The sequence below is a fragment of the Lepidochelys kempii genome, chromosome 3 (assembly GCF_965140265.1).
Source record: "Lepidochelys kempii isolate rLepKem1 chromosome 3, rLepKem1.hap2, whole genome shotgun sequence".
NCBI classification, from domain to species: domain Eukaryota; kingdom Metazoa; phylum Chordata; order Testudines; family Cheloniidae; genus Lepidochelys; species Lepidochelys kempii.
In genome coordinates, this window is record NC_133258.1 from 108,787,981 (window position 1) to 108,805,107 (window position 17,127).

General features: G+C 41.5%; 1 protein-coding gene across 5 annotated transcripts in view; it reads left to right on the forward strand.

Moving 5' to 3' along the window:
* Window positions 1-1,280: 1,280 nt before the first annotated feature.
* PHACTR2 (phosphatase and actin regulator 2) overlaps window positions 1,281-17,127 on the forward strand; it is a 226,289-nt gene continuing 210,442 nt past the window's right edge. For 3 of the 5 annotated variants that reach the window (XR_012158072.1, XM_073337514.1, XM_073337516.1), the window contains exon 1: window positions 1,281-1,577. Coding sequence is in view for 4 of the 5 variants with exons in the window: in XM_073337514.1 (XP_073193615.1) it covers window positions 1,418-1,577 (160 nt within the window). In the remaining variant the exon portion in view is untranslated. The remainder of the gene's footprint in view (window positions 1,578-17,127) is intronic. The other 2 variants (XM_073337511.1, XM_073337515.1) reach the window with 2 other exon arrangements.

The following is a 17,127-nucleotide window of genomic DNA, read 5'->3' on the forward strand; positions in this document are numbered from 1 at the left end:
CAATTATTTATCTAACAGAAGCTGGATTTTTCCATTGATGACTTTTATGTTGCCTAATGTTATGGAAGTACTTAAATGGGAGAGAAATACTGAAATCATAGGGCCTGATCTTGCTTCCACTAAAATCAATGAGAATTCCACAACTGATTTCAAGGGGAGGAGGAATGATTTCTAATGTATTTAGAATTTGTTACATATAGCAGCAGCTAGAGACTTTATCAAGAAAAGGCAAAGCACCCTTCGTAACATAAAACTTCATGTTAGGCAGAAAATTTGACTCATCACAGTAACTATGGGTAGAGTGATGCAGCAAGCAACTTCTTTGTTGTACAGGTCAGGAGGTGGAGAAATAAGGCATCCTGTACACGGAAGAAAATTGATACTGTCAATTTCTTAGCTCTTGTCTCATTGACCGTTACAGTTTGTTTCTGGGAGTAGGAAACAAAGTGGAAAACAATTATCATGTCACTGGGACTGCTGGCATAAGTGAGGAAGGATCAGGCTCTGAGTCTAGAATGAATTCTTTTTTCTTCCTACACAGACATGGCATAATTCTCCACTGACTTGCCCCCGGTGTGGTCATTTACACTTGCCCAACGTGGGTATAAAATGCCACCTGTCTGATCTGAGTAAGCTTTTGCTTCCACTTTGTGCAAATGACTACAGCAGGTGCAAAGCAGTGGAGAATCAGACCCAAGGTGTCTCTGAGACAGTCAGGAAGGGCTAACTAAAAAAGCCACAACAGAGTGGTTAGGCTGAACTTTGAAAAAGCGATAATAGTGTATTACATATGAACCCACCCACAGCTCTATCTGTTTTGACTCATGTACACACACACACATACACCTTCCCTTCCTCTCTGCAGAGACATGTGGATGTAGGGGTGTGTAATAAGTAAAGGGCATTTAAACACACACAGATCTTATGCATGAAAAGTTTAGAAACAATCTTTCCTGTTTCCTCATTAATGCTCTATCCGCTGCGATACAACCCCCTCCTTTTAGCCCCATCTTTTCAAACGCAGGGCTGCACAGAAAACCCGATCCAAGGGGACATGACTGAAGCCTGCTGCTGAAGCTGCCTGCGTGTGTGAGGGAGGTCAGCCAGGGCAGCACTCAGGCGCATCTCTGGAGGCAGCACGCTGTGTCTCTGAGAGGAGTTTTGTGCCAGTGGGCGGCTCCTTCCTGTGCAAACTTTTCTCTTGCCTGCCTGCCTCCCTCCCTCCCTCCCCCGTCCACCTCAGTGCCTTGCAGAGGAGCGGGAGCCTATTTCGCTTGTTCCCTTTGCCCGCGGCTCTGTGCTGAAGACACCTCAGATTCCACCGCCCCTCCTCAGACGGACTCGGTCGGCAGGTCGCGCCCTGCCCCACGCTCCCGGCTAGCGGATCGCAGGGCTGCCGCTGTCTGCCCAGGAGGTGATGATGGAGGGGAGGAAAGGGAGCGCCGCAGAGGCAGCTCCTCCAGCCAGTTGGCTGCTGCCCGGTGATCCTGGCCCCAGAGGCCGTTCCCAAAGCGACATCTCCTCCTCCTGTTCCTCCAGAAGAAGCCACCCGTTCAGATGCAACATCACAGGCTCCGGTGAGTGGCGGAGTCGGGTCTTTTTTTGGTGGATTTCTAGTTAAATGTGTTCCCGTCTGACTCAGGTGCAAGAAGTTGGTCTAGGCCACCTGCAGTCCGCAAACCTGGGCTCTTAGTACTCAGTACTCTGTTCTGCTTGGGAGCTGTTGCAGCGGGTGTCCTGGAGGGGATTTGGGGTAAGGGAAGCCCTGTTAGTGACAGATCCGTCTGGGTTTTGTACCTGTCTGGTCACTGGGGTTTAAAAACCTTCCCAAGTGTTGAGGGCGGAAGGTGACAGCAGGAAGGTGACAGCAGGTGTTGTGACCAAAAACTTAGGTTTATATGGAGAACCCAGTGCCAGTTCTCTCTCCAGCTTGACTCAGGAGCATCACCTTGAAAGTTGTATTGTTCCGTGTCTGTTTCTAACATCCAAAGTGTATCTAAACAGGGAAAGGCAGTGTAGCACTCCATCTGACATGCTTCAAGACACGAATGAGTCTGCAAATTTGTTTATAAGACCTCACAACATGCGGCTGATCCTAAGAGGCAAAGAGTGCCTAAGATTAATTTTGACTTCACTCTGATTGGGCACTCAAGATCAGCCTACCTTATGGCTAATATCACTGTTTGTTTATGCAGATTGTCTGTTTATGCGATGTAAACACCTTTATTACCCTCATTATTCATTGCTGGGATATTCCCTTCTTCTATTTCAAAAGTGCAGTTATCATTTTGCTACCTGGCAAAATGACTTTCCTCAAATATACAATATTTTATGCGAGTGTTCACAAACTTCCTGAAAAGAGTCAGTGAAATGCCCTGAAAGGGACCCCAAATACAGAGAAGTGGGACTGATTGCATGACTCACACAAGGCCCAATTTGTCCTCATTAAGAGTGCTTTGCCTAATAAAGGCTGCAGGTTCTGGCTTGGAGTGGGAATTGCACTGTATTGTTTTACTGCCTTACACTTTCTATTAAAATGTTATTTTGAAGATTCCTAAGTAAATGTACTACCTTAAAACCTCTCACACATTTACAGTTTCACTAACAAAGGTGGAGTTTCCAATGGGACAAAAACTTGTGATGCAAAATTCTGTCCACAGCTAGGAGTGTACAACATACATACTGACTTAAGGAAGTTGCGGGTGCATGTCTCTGGGTGTAATTTGAGCGTTAGAGACACATGAGGCTTCCAAGGAGGTCCAGGGAATTTCAAGTAGAAATTTAAGGGAGATGAGGATCCCAGTCTACACTGTAGAAATTGTAAAGTGTCAAAAGTAAAAATGAGGGTATTTCTTAGTGTTTTAGGCCATTTCTCATGGCTCAGTTTAAAAAGAGCAAAGCCCTGATGCATCCTGCAGTACAGATCTGCATATGTTTACACTTATTTGGAAAATGAAAGGCCAGATCCTCAGCTGATGTAAGTCAGCTCTACACCATTGAGTTAAATGAAACTATGCCAGTTTACACCAGCTGAGGATCTGGCCTGAGATGCTTTGGATTCAGTTATGCTATTTATACACCGAGGTTGATGTGGAGCCAAACCACAATGAGGGATTATGCTTTAGGGAGGCAGAGTGCCTTCTGGAGCTCCCAAGTGTACAGATTTCAGAGTAGCAGCTGTGTTAGTCTGTATTTGCAAAAAGAAAAGGAGGACTTGTGGCACCTTAGAGACTAACCAATTTATTTGAGCATAAGCTTTCATGAGCTACAGCTCACTTCATCGGATGCACAGAGTGAGCACCTCTGCTGCAGTATCTATTCAGATAATGTAGGTAGAGCAGCACACTGCACTGAGCTAGCAATGCTGCCTGGTATGAAGGGCACTGCCCTCTAATGCAGCTGCACCATGGGAAATGCTAGGTGGGAGTAGGTTCTTTGGTTGGGGGAACGCAGAAACTGTGAGTCCATCTGGCTGCTGTGCATAGTGCACAAGTGGGAGAGGAGGCTTCTTGCACACTCACAAGGAAGCGAAGCTCAATCTGGGCCTGTATTAGATTCAGTCTGAAACTCTTTTGCTGACAAATACCCTATGCAGTCTCTGCATCTCATCTTTTCTTTTACCTTTTTCTTTTCATATTTGTTCTTTTTGAACTATGTTCAAGCAAATTCTGGGTTGGTGAAGGGTTCTGCAGGTATAGGGGACGAATTGTTTGTGTTAAGCAAGTGAGATAAGAGCCAGAACAGGTACAGCACGGACTGCAGCCCTGCAAGCTCCTCATGCTGCCCGACCAATATGCCTCAATCCAGGCCTAGAAAAGCCACTTCTAGGAGTGATAGTGTTCAGTCTCCATGTATGTTTGGTTTTCAGTTTGTCTGCCAAGACTGCCAACAAAGAGTTAGTGTTAACTGTGGTGACTACCATGATGTGGACATTTCCTTTCAACAGTATTATTTATTTGTAGTTTTCTTGCCTTATGTGAGGCAAATTAGGCTTCCCTTCCTGCCCTGGTATGTTTTTTAAAAAAAACCAAAACCTTTCAAGGACGTGCTCCCTGCCAGCGACTGACAAATAATTCCTTCTGATTTATTTTTTTAACCACTTCTTTATTTTCTCCATTGCTGTTCCCTGGATTTTTCCAGCTGTGCATGTGCACAGCAAAAGGTCAGGTAACGAAACTGTTGATTCCATTTTTTAAAAGGGAACACCTGCATTAAAAATTCAAAGCTGTTACATTTTTAATATGGTGGTTAGGAATATTTTTAATATAGTGTTTCCATGAAAAATAACCAGGCATTCTCGTTCTTCCAAAAACATAGAAAGCAAACGTAACTGGGACTGCATTGTAGGGTGCTTGGAGGTACAATAAGATGGTGATTATTATTTTTGCCCCATCTTTTCCTGTAGCCTTATCAGTTTATTTATTTAAAGTAGGCCACTCATTCACGTCAAAGATATCACATGCATGCCAAGTGTCCCTATTTAGAAGGATTTTTAAAGAAATCTGTACATGTGTTTTTTTTCCCCTTTGTCTCTCCCAAAATCTGTCCAGCCCCAGTATATTTGAATGAAAATAAATGGTGCCTGTTGAAGTCATATTTTTGTCCCCATCAGCCAGACTCTGAACTCAGTTGTGCTGACTTAAATGAGAGCACAGTTTGATCCATTTTCTGAAAAATCAATATCCCCTACAAGAAGATTATTCCACCATTTTAGTCACCACTGAATTTGCCACTATAACTGCAGCAGTTGTTGAGGGACAATGTTAAAGGAGATTGTCTAGTTACGAAAATTATACTAGGCTTTCTAAAAGCAGTTTTGGCAATGGCTCACAAAATCCATCTGTCTGTTTTTCCAGACAAGCAATCTATATATCTGAACAGATGAATGAATCTAGGCTTTTTCTATATCCTGGAAGTAACAGTTTCCTGGCATCTCTTTACAGCAGCTTGCCATCAACTGCCATCCTACTTTTTAGGCTAATACAATTTAAAATACATACTTTTTTTTTTCAAAAGGGACCTATCCTAGGGTAAGTGATGGCAGGTTATTTTCTTCCTCTGTCTGGGCCAAACTGTGTCAATCCTAGTCAGGCTGAGAAATACCTTATCTTCAAGTATTTTCATTCATTTCAGAGGGACTATTTGAGGAGTGAGGTACGACTTAATGGTGAATAAAAGTGGCATAATCTGGCCCTTTGGTAGCAATGTGACTTGTACCCTCAAAAAAGATTAAAGTCATCCAAGTTCAGAGGGCTCCTGCACAGCATAGCCTGCATGCCATTAAATTCCCATTCTAAGAGGAATTAAGTCAGGGAACTGCCTAGAGGTACCCTGGGGTGTGTCTCTGGACGGTAGGTGGAGAAGGAATATTCTCCCCAAGTTTCAGAGAAGCTGCAGAGCCAATGCATGGAAACTACTTGCGTCAAATGGCTGAAGCAGCTGTCCTCACAGCCCTAATGCACCTCAGTTATGAGGGTGGAACCCAAGGATGCGTATGTGGGCAATTCTCTGGTCCAGTGGTCTAATCCCCACCCACCTTTGGCAGTTGCCAAGAAAGAATTCATGAGTTTAATCCTTGTGGTAAAACGAAAAGGAGTACTAGTGGCACCTTAGAGACTAACCAATTTATTTGAGCATAAGCTTTCATGAGCTACAGCTTACAGTAAGCTGTAGCTCAAGAAAACTTATGCTCAAATAAATTGGTTAGTCTCTAAGGTGCCACTAGCACTCCTTTTCTTTTTGCGAATACAGACTAACACGGCTGCTACTCTGAAACTAATCCTTGTGGTTGACAGTTTAATTGTCCCTGTGGGTGTCTTGGTGTTGGTCCTTTGCAAGAGGTTCTTTGTTAAGATAACTTGTTCCAATGCCACGGATGCACTTTACGGGTGAAAGGGTAGATTTTGGACCCCATCTCCAACCCCGTTGTGCAGTTCTGGTTGAGGAAAGGGACTGGAGAGAGATCCTAAGAAGGCAACCAGGGATTCAACCAATGTAGCTGGCATTGCACCACCCCACAACCCATCCTGAGACACCAGGGGTTGGCCGGGGTGACAGGGTGGAGCCATAGTATGGTATATTCTGGCAATCCTTAGCCAGCAGAGTGGTCCTTAGGGGACTACTCCATCTAGGATAATTTAGTTCAGTAAGGTCCCCGCTTGCAGAAAGGTCATTTAGAATCACCACTATCTTGAAATGAATCGAGTGTTCTGGGGGGAGCCAGTGTAGTGAGAAGAGCACCAGGGTGATGTGCTTTTGATGGCAGGTTTTGCTCAGGAAGAGAATTGATACATTTTGGATAGGTTGGAGCTTTTTATGGCCGGTGCACTCATTTCCAGAACCAGTGAGTTTCAGTAATCCAACCTGAACATCACTAAGAAGTGGATCATTGCAGCCAGGCCATTATCGGGCAGCAGCAGGTACAATCTTCTTGGCAGATGCAAATAAAAGATGTTTTTGACAGCTGTAGGTATTTTAGTGTCCAGAAACAATCTGGAGCCCAGAACTCCCAGGCTATGGACTGATTTGACTCTTTGAGGGTAGACTGCCTCAGTAGTGGGAGATATTAGGTGCTGATTAGCTCTTTAGGCTTGTTTTGACTAATTTAGACTAATCTCTGAATTCGGCTCTTCATGTCTGATGTTGGGTAAGTCACTTAGGCCAAAGTCTTCAGAAGTGGCCACAGACTGAGTTCCATAATTTTGGGGTCTCATTTTCACATGTACCAGACACCCAATATTGTAACTGAAGTCCATGGGAGCTGCATATGTTCAGTGCATCCAAAAAATCATGTCACGCATACGCTGAGTGGGGCTGTTCAGCAGAGAGAATCTTTCAGTCTGTGGATGAGGGAGATGGCAAGTTTTGGGGGGTGTCTCTTTCATGCTAGGGGAGTATATTTGTGTGTATAGTAATTAACTTTGCAAGTGTTTGTATGAAAATTACATACAAATTGAAAAAGGAGAAAAATATAAATGAAATATACACTTTTATTGAGCAGGCTTTTGCAGGATTTGTTTACAGCATAGATTAAAGAACAGAAATCACAGGAAATTTAAGACAGGTAATTTGGGATGGAAAATTACAGTAGGAGAAAAGACAAATAGTTACTTTGTTGTTTTAGGATCAGCAACTTAGGAACAACCTGTGTGATTTCTAAGAAATTGTACATCCTTTTACGAAGGCGGTAGGCTCTTGATCTTTGTTTCATTATATTTAAAACTTGGACTATTGAGAATAGGAGATAAACCTACCAGTAGTTTGTTTGACAAGCAAATGTTTATGAAATACGTAGACATATTTCTTTGTAATTGGGAAACATACTGCAGCCATTGTCACATAATGTTAAACTTGACTGTTTTCATCATTACACGTCATTTGTAGTTTCAAAGTTGTTCTAAGGAAAATGTCAGCTGTCGGTGTACATTTTTTCATACTGCATTTATTGTAAAAGATGAAGTCTGTGTGACTCTTGCTGCCTGCTGAAGCTTGTAGAAAACAATTGTCTCTGATAATAACACAGAATGATTAAGTCAGGGTGCACTGGGAGCACCATGATTTAAAAAACACAAAATAGTATGTCATTTTTACAAGTGGAATGATTTCCAATGCAGCACTTTAAAATCAATTCTAGATGTGGGCCCAGGATGAAAAACATTATCTATAGTGGTAATGATCTCCATGGCTAGCTAAGTAGAAAGCAGGGTACAAACATTTGCAGTATATGATTTAACATGTATTTGTGGCAATGAATCAGCTACTGGCTGTGTGATCTGTTTAGCATTTTGCCACTGTGTATTTTAGTTTCTCATGGCCTTTGGCATTTCTCACTTCCTGCTGAAGCGAGGCTTTTACTGAGTAACCATTTAATATCAGATCACATCTGAAGTACAAAGTCTGCGTAGGCTATTAAAAGATATGTTGCAAAAGAGTTCACTCCTTTATCTTTGCTGACTGTAAGTCATGTAAGGTTCTGAAAAACAAAACCCTAAATATTTCATCTGATTGAGCGCATCATTGACTTAAATTTATTTATTCCTTTGTTGTTTTGTCATTTCATGAAATAATAGCCCTTTGTGGCAATCAGAACTGCATGTGGTTAGAGGTACATGGGCTGTAAACAGTTACATGGGGTTGTAATGGGGCACTCTGAGTAGCTGGGTGTGACACTGTACCTTTTCTCACCCTTGGTGTCACCTGCAGGCTGCTGACCAACCTTGATGGGTCTTCAATGGCTTGGCCCTCTGGCCAAGCCACAAAGTCTGAATGAACCCTTTTGGGGTAGGAAGAGTCCAATAAATAAACAGTCTACTTTGCCCTTACTCGGGCCATCAGACCCAGATCTGGGCCCTTTAAATTCAGCCCTTTGTTCAGACTCCCAAATAAGCTCCATCCCCTTCTTGGGGTTTATGCCACTTTACCTGGTGGCCAGTGGGGGAACCCAGGCCCAGGCCCACTAGTATGGGCTCCAATACTGGAACCCTCTACACAGCAGCCATGTACTGCTTCATCCAATTCTTTGCTACTTCCTCTCTGGGCCTCTCCCTACGCGGCCCCTCTAGCTTCAGGGTTAAGGCACTTAGGTCTTTTCTCTCTCTACAAATCCAGTTATGCAAAATGCAGCCAAAAACAAACTCTGGCTATCCCTCAAGTTCCTTTAGCCAGAGAGAAGAACGCTTCGTCCCCTGCTCTGGTACCAGGCAGGAACTGATCTGCTAAGCTCCTGCAGCTTCTTTTATCTGGCCTGCTGGGTTCTGACTGGCTGTCACTAGCCCTTCTAGCCCTTGGAGGACCACCCTCCAGGATTGTCCTGGAGTCTCCAGGATTAAAGATTAATCTTTAATTAAATTCTATGTCATGTGATGAAATTTCCAGGAATATGTCCAACTAAAATTGGCAATCCTAAGGCCCAGGTCTCTCTAGCTTCCAAGATGGGTTCTCCAACAAAGCCTCTCTAGGCAGGGTTGATGGATCTTTGCAGCCCTTTTCCTCCCACCTTCCTGGGGCGGGGTGTACTAGGACCATGGGCCCTCCCCTAGGGAGCCACAAAGGCCAAGTTACACCCCATCACAGGACCATTAACATATTATGATAGAAACCATGTACAGTTTGTAAGCTTCAATGTGAGATTCGTAAGCCATCTATGATACAGAATATCAAGAGAAATTCCTGCTCCTTTGTGCATTACATATGGTAAATAGGAGCACTCAAAGTGGAATTTTAAGATGAAGACTGCACCCTATGACTATTCTTGTTTTTCACAGTGGTGGAGCCCATGAAAGCCCCGCATAAAGTAGTCAGTTGTTATCTGGGTGTCCAGGCTGCTCATCGACAAGTATACTTTGGCGAATAATAATATCTAGCTCCTATATAGAACTCAGTGGATCTCAAAACACTTTACAAAGTGAGGTCAGTATTAGTATGATGTGATAAATTATCCCTTAGTAGCAATCATTACATTTGCCTAGTATTGTTTGTTGCTAGTTGTAGTGCAGATGAGTAGGTCAATATTTCCTAAAGGTACTCTGTTAAACCACTCAGCTCATCTGGAAGAGTTTCCAAAGCGGGACCAAAAAATCCTGAGTTCAGTGTCCTGGATTCCATTACCTTTTACTTGTCTTTGAAATATCCTGTCATAGAAATATTAATGACAAGAGACATTCTTTCTCGTCATCCAGGTGGAAAGCTTTGTCTTCTTCTTAACATATGTAAAGACTTAGGCTGTTTATCCTGTAAAAGAAATACACAGACAGTAAGAGCCTGATCTTGCTCTCATTCACATCAGTTTTATACCATTGACTTCTGAGGACTTGTTCTTGTTTACAATGTTTATGAGATCAGAATTGGGCCTTTAATATATAAAAGCAAGCTATATAACTATGAAAGTCTGTAAAAACATTAGGATTTGTGAGTTTATGAAGGGTTGAAGCACTGAAATAGTCTTAAATATTACAGGAATCAAATCCTAGTTACAATGGCTTCAGAAATGTTAGTGTCGTTGTCACTCAGCCAGAAGCTTTATCAGAGCAATGTCAAAAGTCCTCGCAAAATTCCCTTGCCCTCATGTGAAGGGCATTCAAGTACAGCTCTGTTAAACAGCAGCGTCACCTGCTGTGTACTTTGGTAATGACATGCTTTTCTATCATCTCTCATCTCTCTCACATTACTGATCTTATATTCTTTTTGCATACATTAACATTATCTCGTTCTCATTCTTTGTGTCATTTCTAAATCCACTTTCCTACATCCTCAGAAGTACTCAATAAACTTTCAGGCCTGAGGACCACATCTGGGTATGGAAATTGTATGGCAGGCCATGAACACTCAGAAAATTAACAATTCAGAGATATTCAAATAAACTCTATTTAATAAAGATACATTTTAGTGGAAATAAACATAAAACCTTACTTACTATTATAAATATACTGTCATAACAACGTATTACAATAATTAAACCAAACTTCACCCCTTTCCACGCCCTCATTGATGAATGTGAACAATGCAGCTGGTCACCCTTCTTTACAATAGCATCAAAGTCCGGTGTCATTCTCGTTGTGGAAATCTGCAATACTGAGCTGAGATGCTGGTCAGTTAACTGGAATCTGTAGCGAGATTTGTTGTAATTCAGCAAGGAAAACATTTGTTCGCTAACATAGGTGGAGCCGAACAAAACAAGGATCTTCTGTTACCTTGCAGATATTTGGGAACTTCATTTCACTCAAGGAGTTTCTCGATCAACCCCGGTGTCAGTGGTCAAGGCCTTCAGGCATTCCAAAAGATCTCTGTTGGCCACATTGCCCATGACGGAAGATATACTTTCAGTTCCACCACGGCATTCATAAACACATCCCATCCTTTAGGTATGTGTCTGCTAGGAACAGAGCGCGTCTGGGTGATGGCCCTGCCTAAGTCGAGCATGTTAGAATCATTAACCACCAAATCTTTGTACACAAAAGCCCCTTTATTGTTCCACAAAGAGATTTTTTTTTATCCTGGCCCAGCTTATTTAGCAATACTAATACATTTTTGTTATAATGCTTATTCACGTTATCCAACACCTCCTGAACAACAGAGTCTGAGGTCTTTGGTGTTTCTGGGGGTTTGGCAGTTACACTTTGTTCCTGTTCCAGTAAAAACAGACTTATTTTCTCTTCTTCCTCAGTGCTCTGCTTCATGTACATTAGGTACCTTTTTCAAGCACTGCACTGTAAAGTTTAGCCTTTTTGTATTCAGCTAAGTCCATCCTTTGAAGAACAGACTTCGTTTCAGCATCCAGTAAGCGAGTTGCGATCATTCTGATATTTTCCTCTGCCGGTGGGGGAGCCCTTAATTGCTCCAACAGGCGGCTGGCCACCAGGTACATTTTTTTTCTGCATACTCCATTATCGATTAGACAAAAGCACCATTATCAGAGGAATAGCAAAACTTAACAGAGGTCCGATTAAACCCCCCTGACTGCTTTACCAGATGCTTCTTTCTTTTAAATGAAACCCTTTTATTACACAAAGTTTTTATAAGTGTGCGTCTCTTTTTCAGCACACGCACTTGATTCTGTATCAAAGATACGTTTCCTTTTAAGGTACTGAGTGCTATTTCTGAGATGGCCACTACTAAATTGTCAGAGGACACAGTATAGCCTTCCTTTGCTGCAGGGACGATTTGCTGAGTAATTTTAAAAGGACCAGGCTTCTCTTCATGCCGCTAGACATGTTTTTGGTCAGTGACCCTGGCTGTTGAAAAGGGTCTACCGATAATTCATCTCTTTTTATACCCAGCTGCTGTTCTTTTCAAAGTATAAACCGCTGGCCAGTCTGGAGGGAAAAGACGAGTTCTTAGTCTATAAGCTTCTGGTGTGGAAGCATCTAAATCCACCACCAGGTAGCCATAAGGTCTTTTGGTAGCGTCCTCAAAAGCTTCTAGAAAGAACTGTGCTTTGCCAGGGTATACATTTGCTGAGCAAGCATAGCAATTTGTAATTTATCCCTGGGGTTTTTTAACAGAACCATGAACTTTGGGTTTAGGTTAATCTGCGAGTCTTTTTTCCCTGACAAAATATGTTCTGAACTATATTGGTTAAATTACAACTCTCTAAGCGTAACTGAACGTAATCATCACAGGCTACCCTACTGTTAACGTCATCGAGAACTAACTGTATCCCCCTGTGTATGGCTTCAACAACCTGCTGAGCTGAATTCATTCACTCAAGATTGACACAATGAAATTCCTGACAATACACCAAACCTCCAAATCTAGGTAATTCCCATTGCCAACTTCTCACTCGCGCCATATACACGTCTGTTTCGGGGTCGCATTTGCATTTTCAGGGTTACTTGGGGGTTCCTCTGTGGGACCATCAGCTGTGTCTTCTACGTCAGATGCTATTTGAGAGTCAGACTCCGAGGGGCCACCACAAGGATCATCAGGAGTAGACAGGGACCCATCTGGAGAGCCTTCTGGGGAAGTTTCTAAATCAGACTCTGTGTGAGAGTCAACACCACCCCACAGGTCAGATTCCGCCTCCCCATTCTCAGACACACCAGTTTGAGAGCCTCCAATAGGGGGCATCTCTTTGTTTTTTTTCTCCTTATCACCTCTTTAGCCTTTTTCAAAATTTTTACAATGATCCTGGTCTGTAACTTTTGGGCAGCCTTCCTTTTATCCCCCAAATGCTGTCCCCCCCTTTTGTTTTTGCTGTCATAAATATAAAGGGAAGGGTAAACACCTTTAAAATCCCTCCTGGCCAGAGGAAAAACCCTTTCACCTGTAAAGGGTTAAGAAGCTAGGATAACCTCGCTGGCACCTGACCAAAATGACCAGTGAGGAGACAAGATACTTTCAAAAGCTGGAGGGAGGGAGAAACAAAGTCTCTTTCTGTCTGTGTGATGCTTTTGCCGGGAACAGAAAGAAATGGAGTCTTAGAACTTAGTAAGTAATCTAACTAGATATGCGTTAGATTCTGTTTGTTTAAATGGCTGAGAAAATAAGCTGTGCTGAATGGAATGGATATTCCTGTTTTTGTGTCTTTTTGAAACTTAAGGTTTTGCCTAGAGGGAATCTCTATGTTTTGAATCTAATTACCCTGTAAGGTATTTACCATCCTGATTTTACAGAGGTGATTCTTTTACTTTTTCTTCTATTAAAATTCTCCTTTTAAGAACCTGATTGCTTTTCATTGTTCTTAAGATACAAGGGTTTGGGTCTGTGTTCACCTATGTAAATTGGTGAGGATTTTTATCAAGCCTTCCCCAGGAAAGGGGGTGTAGAGTTTGGGGGGGAAAGACGTTTCCAAGCGGGCTCTTTCCTGGTTATATATCTGTTAGATGCTTGGTGGTGGTAGCAATAAAGTCCAAGGGAAAAAGGAAAATAGTTTGTACCTTGGAGAAGTTTTAACCTAAGCCGGTAAAAATACGCTGAGGAGGTTTTCATGCAGGTCCCCACATCTATACCCTAGAGTTCAGAGTGGGGAAGGAACTTTGACATATGCCTTAGCTGATGTGTACCTTTGAGGATGCCCCTTTTATCCAGGCCCCTTTCCACGACTAGTCACACCTGCTCAGAGCCACCCTCTGAAAAAATTGAAGTATTTTTCAAAAAGTCACCCGGAAGAGCTTTTGCATTTTGTATGTAGTTTCCAGTCCTCCTTTCTTTAGAATCCCTGAGGATACAGCACCCATCAGCTTTCTGAATGAAGCATCATATTTTCTCCAAATCTTTTTAGAATACCAGAGAGCTGTGCCGAGCTTATTGTGTTGGGTGAATGGTTCGCAATAATTTTCAGATACTTCATAAAGAAATACCCCAGCATCGCAGGAGCTTTCAGTCCTTGGTTTTTTATTCACAACCTCTAAAGTGCGTGCTCCAGGTTTGTGAATGTGTGTGTGTTTTCTCAGGGCTTGGTGTGGTGCTGACCGCTGAGGAACTGGAGTTGTGTTTGCATGGTTGCTTTTTACCAGAGTCTTTTGTTTTGTCCTTGGGTTTGATGTATACGAGCTTTGAACTGTCCTGAGACTTAGTCTGCGCTCTTGTGCTGTTTTGCGTTGGTGCTGTTGTTGTTAAAGGTCTCAGAGCAGATTTCTGGTTCTTTGGCAGTTCTGGTAGAGGTGCTCCTGTAGCTCTGACTACAGCACTGCCAGGAGAGCTGCCCATGCCTGATTAAGGAAAACAGAGATGTTCCAATTCATCATCAAATAAACATTTTACAAAACTTAACTTTACCATCATTCTCACCCACACCTATGTATTTGCTTAAAATACAAAATCTCATAAAATAACCAAACCAATAAGCAACATATATTTACTGGGCTTCATCCATCCGTCAGCCATTGATGCTGGTGAATTTTCCTTTCCAGCTGTCTTTCCTTTTTCTTTTGAGCTTGTTTACCCTCTGGTCTAAGGATCTCTCATGTTTTGACCGTACTGTGGAGCAGACAACAATATTATTTATAAAACACATGAAACCGTCTTGTAAACTTAAAAAATAAAATATTCATTAGGGTGTTTTTCTATTTAAAAAGTCATAGCTTTAAAACAAAATAATTCATTTCAGGCTATACAACAAACACAGGTTTTGGTTTATTTCTACCAATAGTGTTTCTCTAAAACCTAGACATTTTTAATACAAGCACATGTTTCCACCATACATCCAATAACAAAGTGTGCAATAAAATACTTTTTAAATCCCACAACATAACTATGTCTTGAATAGGCCCCCTAAGTCTCCGACAACTAATTTTAAAACAACCCATTTTAAAAATACATCACATTTTGCAGAGTAAAAACCAAACTGTTTTTGAAACAAAATACTGTAAAACCCCACACACTTATCTAACATAGGCCCCCCTGAATCACCAACAACAATTTAAACATTAAAACTAATTTTAAAAAGACAAACCACCCATTTTTTAACACCTCACATTTTGCAGAGTAAAAAATCCTGTTCGTTTGAAACAACCCAGTTTGCAACCAAATACTTAAAAAAAACAAAAAAACAACCCACATCTATGTCTTTCACCGACCCTCCAACTCACAAAAATCCCACCAGTTTTGAACATACCAAACCAACTGTTTGCAACCATATACTTTAAAAAAAACCCACACTTATGTCTTGCAGACCCCTAACTCCCAATTTAAACATTAAAACTAATTTTAAAACATTTTAAAACACACACATGCTTTTAAAAGCCAATTGCAGAAAGTTACCTTCCACAACAGGGTAAAGGAATGCTGGTACATAGCTATTCTGTTCTCCCCCTATGTGTATTTGGGCCTTTGGATTAAAGAACAAGCAAAGCTTTTAGTTAGTAGTATTCCCCTATTGCATCAAATCTCTGTGCAGTCTGTGTTATACCTGGTGTTTTTTAATTTTAACAGTATTAAGCACAACTGTAGTTAAAAATGGGGTTTTACCTGGCCCTGGTTGAAAAGCAGCTTGAAACTGCTATTTCCATGCTAAACAGATCACACTGCAATAAAGACAGGTACCATTATTTAGTACAGACAGCATGGACAAAGGGTGACATTATATAATATATATTTTCAGAGTTAAAACAAGCAACATATCTAGTCTTGCAGTCCAGTACCTATTCTGTTCAAGATAGTTTCTGTTGAAAGAGGATAGTCTCCAAAAAACTGAGGTGTTTATACCATCCTAACTCTTTGTTTCAGAGTCTGTAGTTAGCAGGTTGACTTGATCACTTACAACTCTGAATTAATAGATACTTAAGGAAATTATGCACTCCTCCCCGAAGTTCCTTTTTGTGATCTGAGAAGTGGGGGAATTAAATTGTCTGCACAACTGGGCTGCTTTTTTTTTTTTTTTTGTTAAAATACATTTTTCTGTTTCAGTGAAAAAACAGAGCACTATAGGGCCTGCTTACAGTAGTAAACAGTAAATCACCATACACAACAATCCTTAATGTTACTGATATTAATGAATGTCTTGGTTTTTTGTTTGTTTTTTTAAACATGTTTCTTTCATGCTTAAAGTTTTGGGTTGTTTTGAAATAAAATGGACGTATCACATACTGTGGATGTACACCCATCAAACTTAATTACTGATCACTAATTCGTTTAACCCTGATGGCAACAAGGGTGGGTAATCACATCTAGACCTACAGACTGAATAGAGTCCCCCTTGCTATTCAGTAGGGGTGTGGTTAAACCATCAGCTCAACAGGATGAGTCAGCTCGATTGGATTCAAACATGTCTCAAACACCCCTGTTTTATATAGAAGCCTTCTTTTTTTTGCTTTTATTTTAAACACATTTGTCGGGGGGCTCCCCCGACAAGATTCTACTACACACATTTCAGCTTTTTGCTATAAATGGGTGTCTTTTACACAAAGACACAAGAGCTAGTTTCTCACAAACTATTTTTTTTTATTTAAAAGACATACAGGCCCTTGAATACAAACCAAGATGCTCCATCAAAACTTTTATCTTACTTAATGGCCACACAGACCTTCTAACAGAAACACAGATAGTCACAAAGCCCTTTTCTATAGATATTTTTATTTACAGCTACCAAGTTTGATATCACATTTGTCCCCTCACCATTCTCTAACTTAATTCTTTTAGATTTCTTAACAATAGTCTCTTTCTTAAGCAGCGTTCTGTAACTTTTTGTATGGACCAGACAGTCAATAGAACGCTGTAAGCAGGCATCTTCCATTTTGGTTATTTTCTTTAAAACACTGCCAGGGTCTCGACCGAATTGCACAGCATTTATCAAGGTCACCCCTTGTGCTAAATTTTCTTGAGTTAGGCACAGACATTGCAAAGCATAACCTATGGCAATAACAGTGTTTAATAAACTTTCCAAACACAAGTCAGTGCATAGGTCCCGGAACTTGCAGTTTATATCCTCCAAAGTCCAACTCACATAGTCATGGTGCCGTTGGGCTGGTGCGTCTATGACATAGCTCTCACAATCTTCAAAAAGCTTTTCCCTAAGGCAGTGATTAAGGACAGCATAAAAAGCAACACATACAATAGAATGCATGACTTTTTTTATGCTAACGACGTGGCACTGGCTCAGTTAGTTCCATGCCAAGGCTCCTCTTAAATCCATATAGCCGTCATCCTCGGCATCCTTGGCATCGTTGTCAACAATTTGTACCAGTGTTAAGC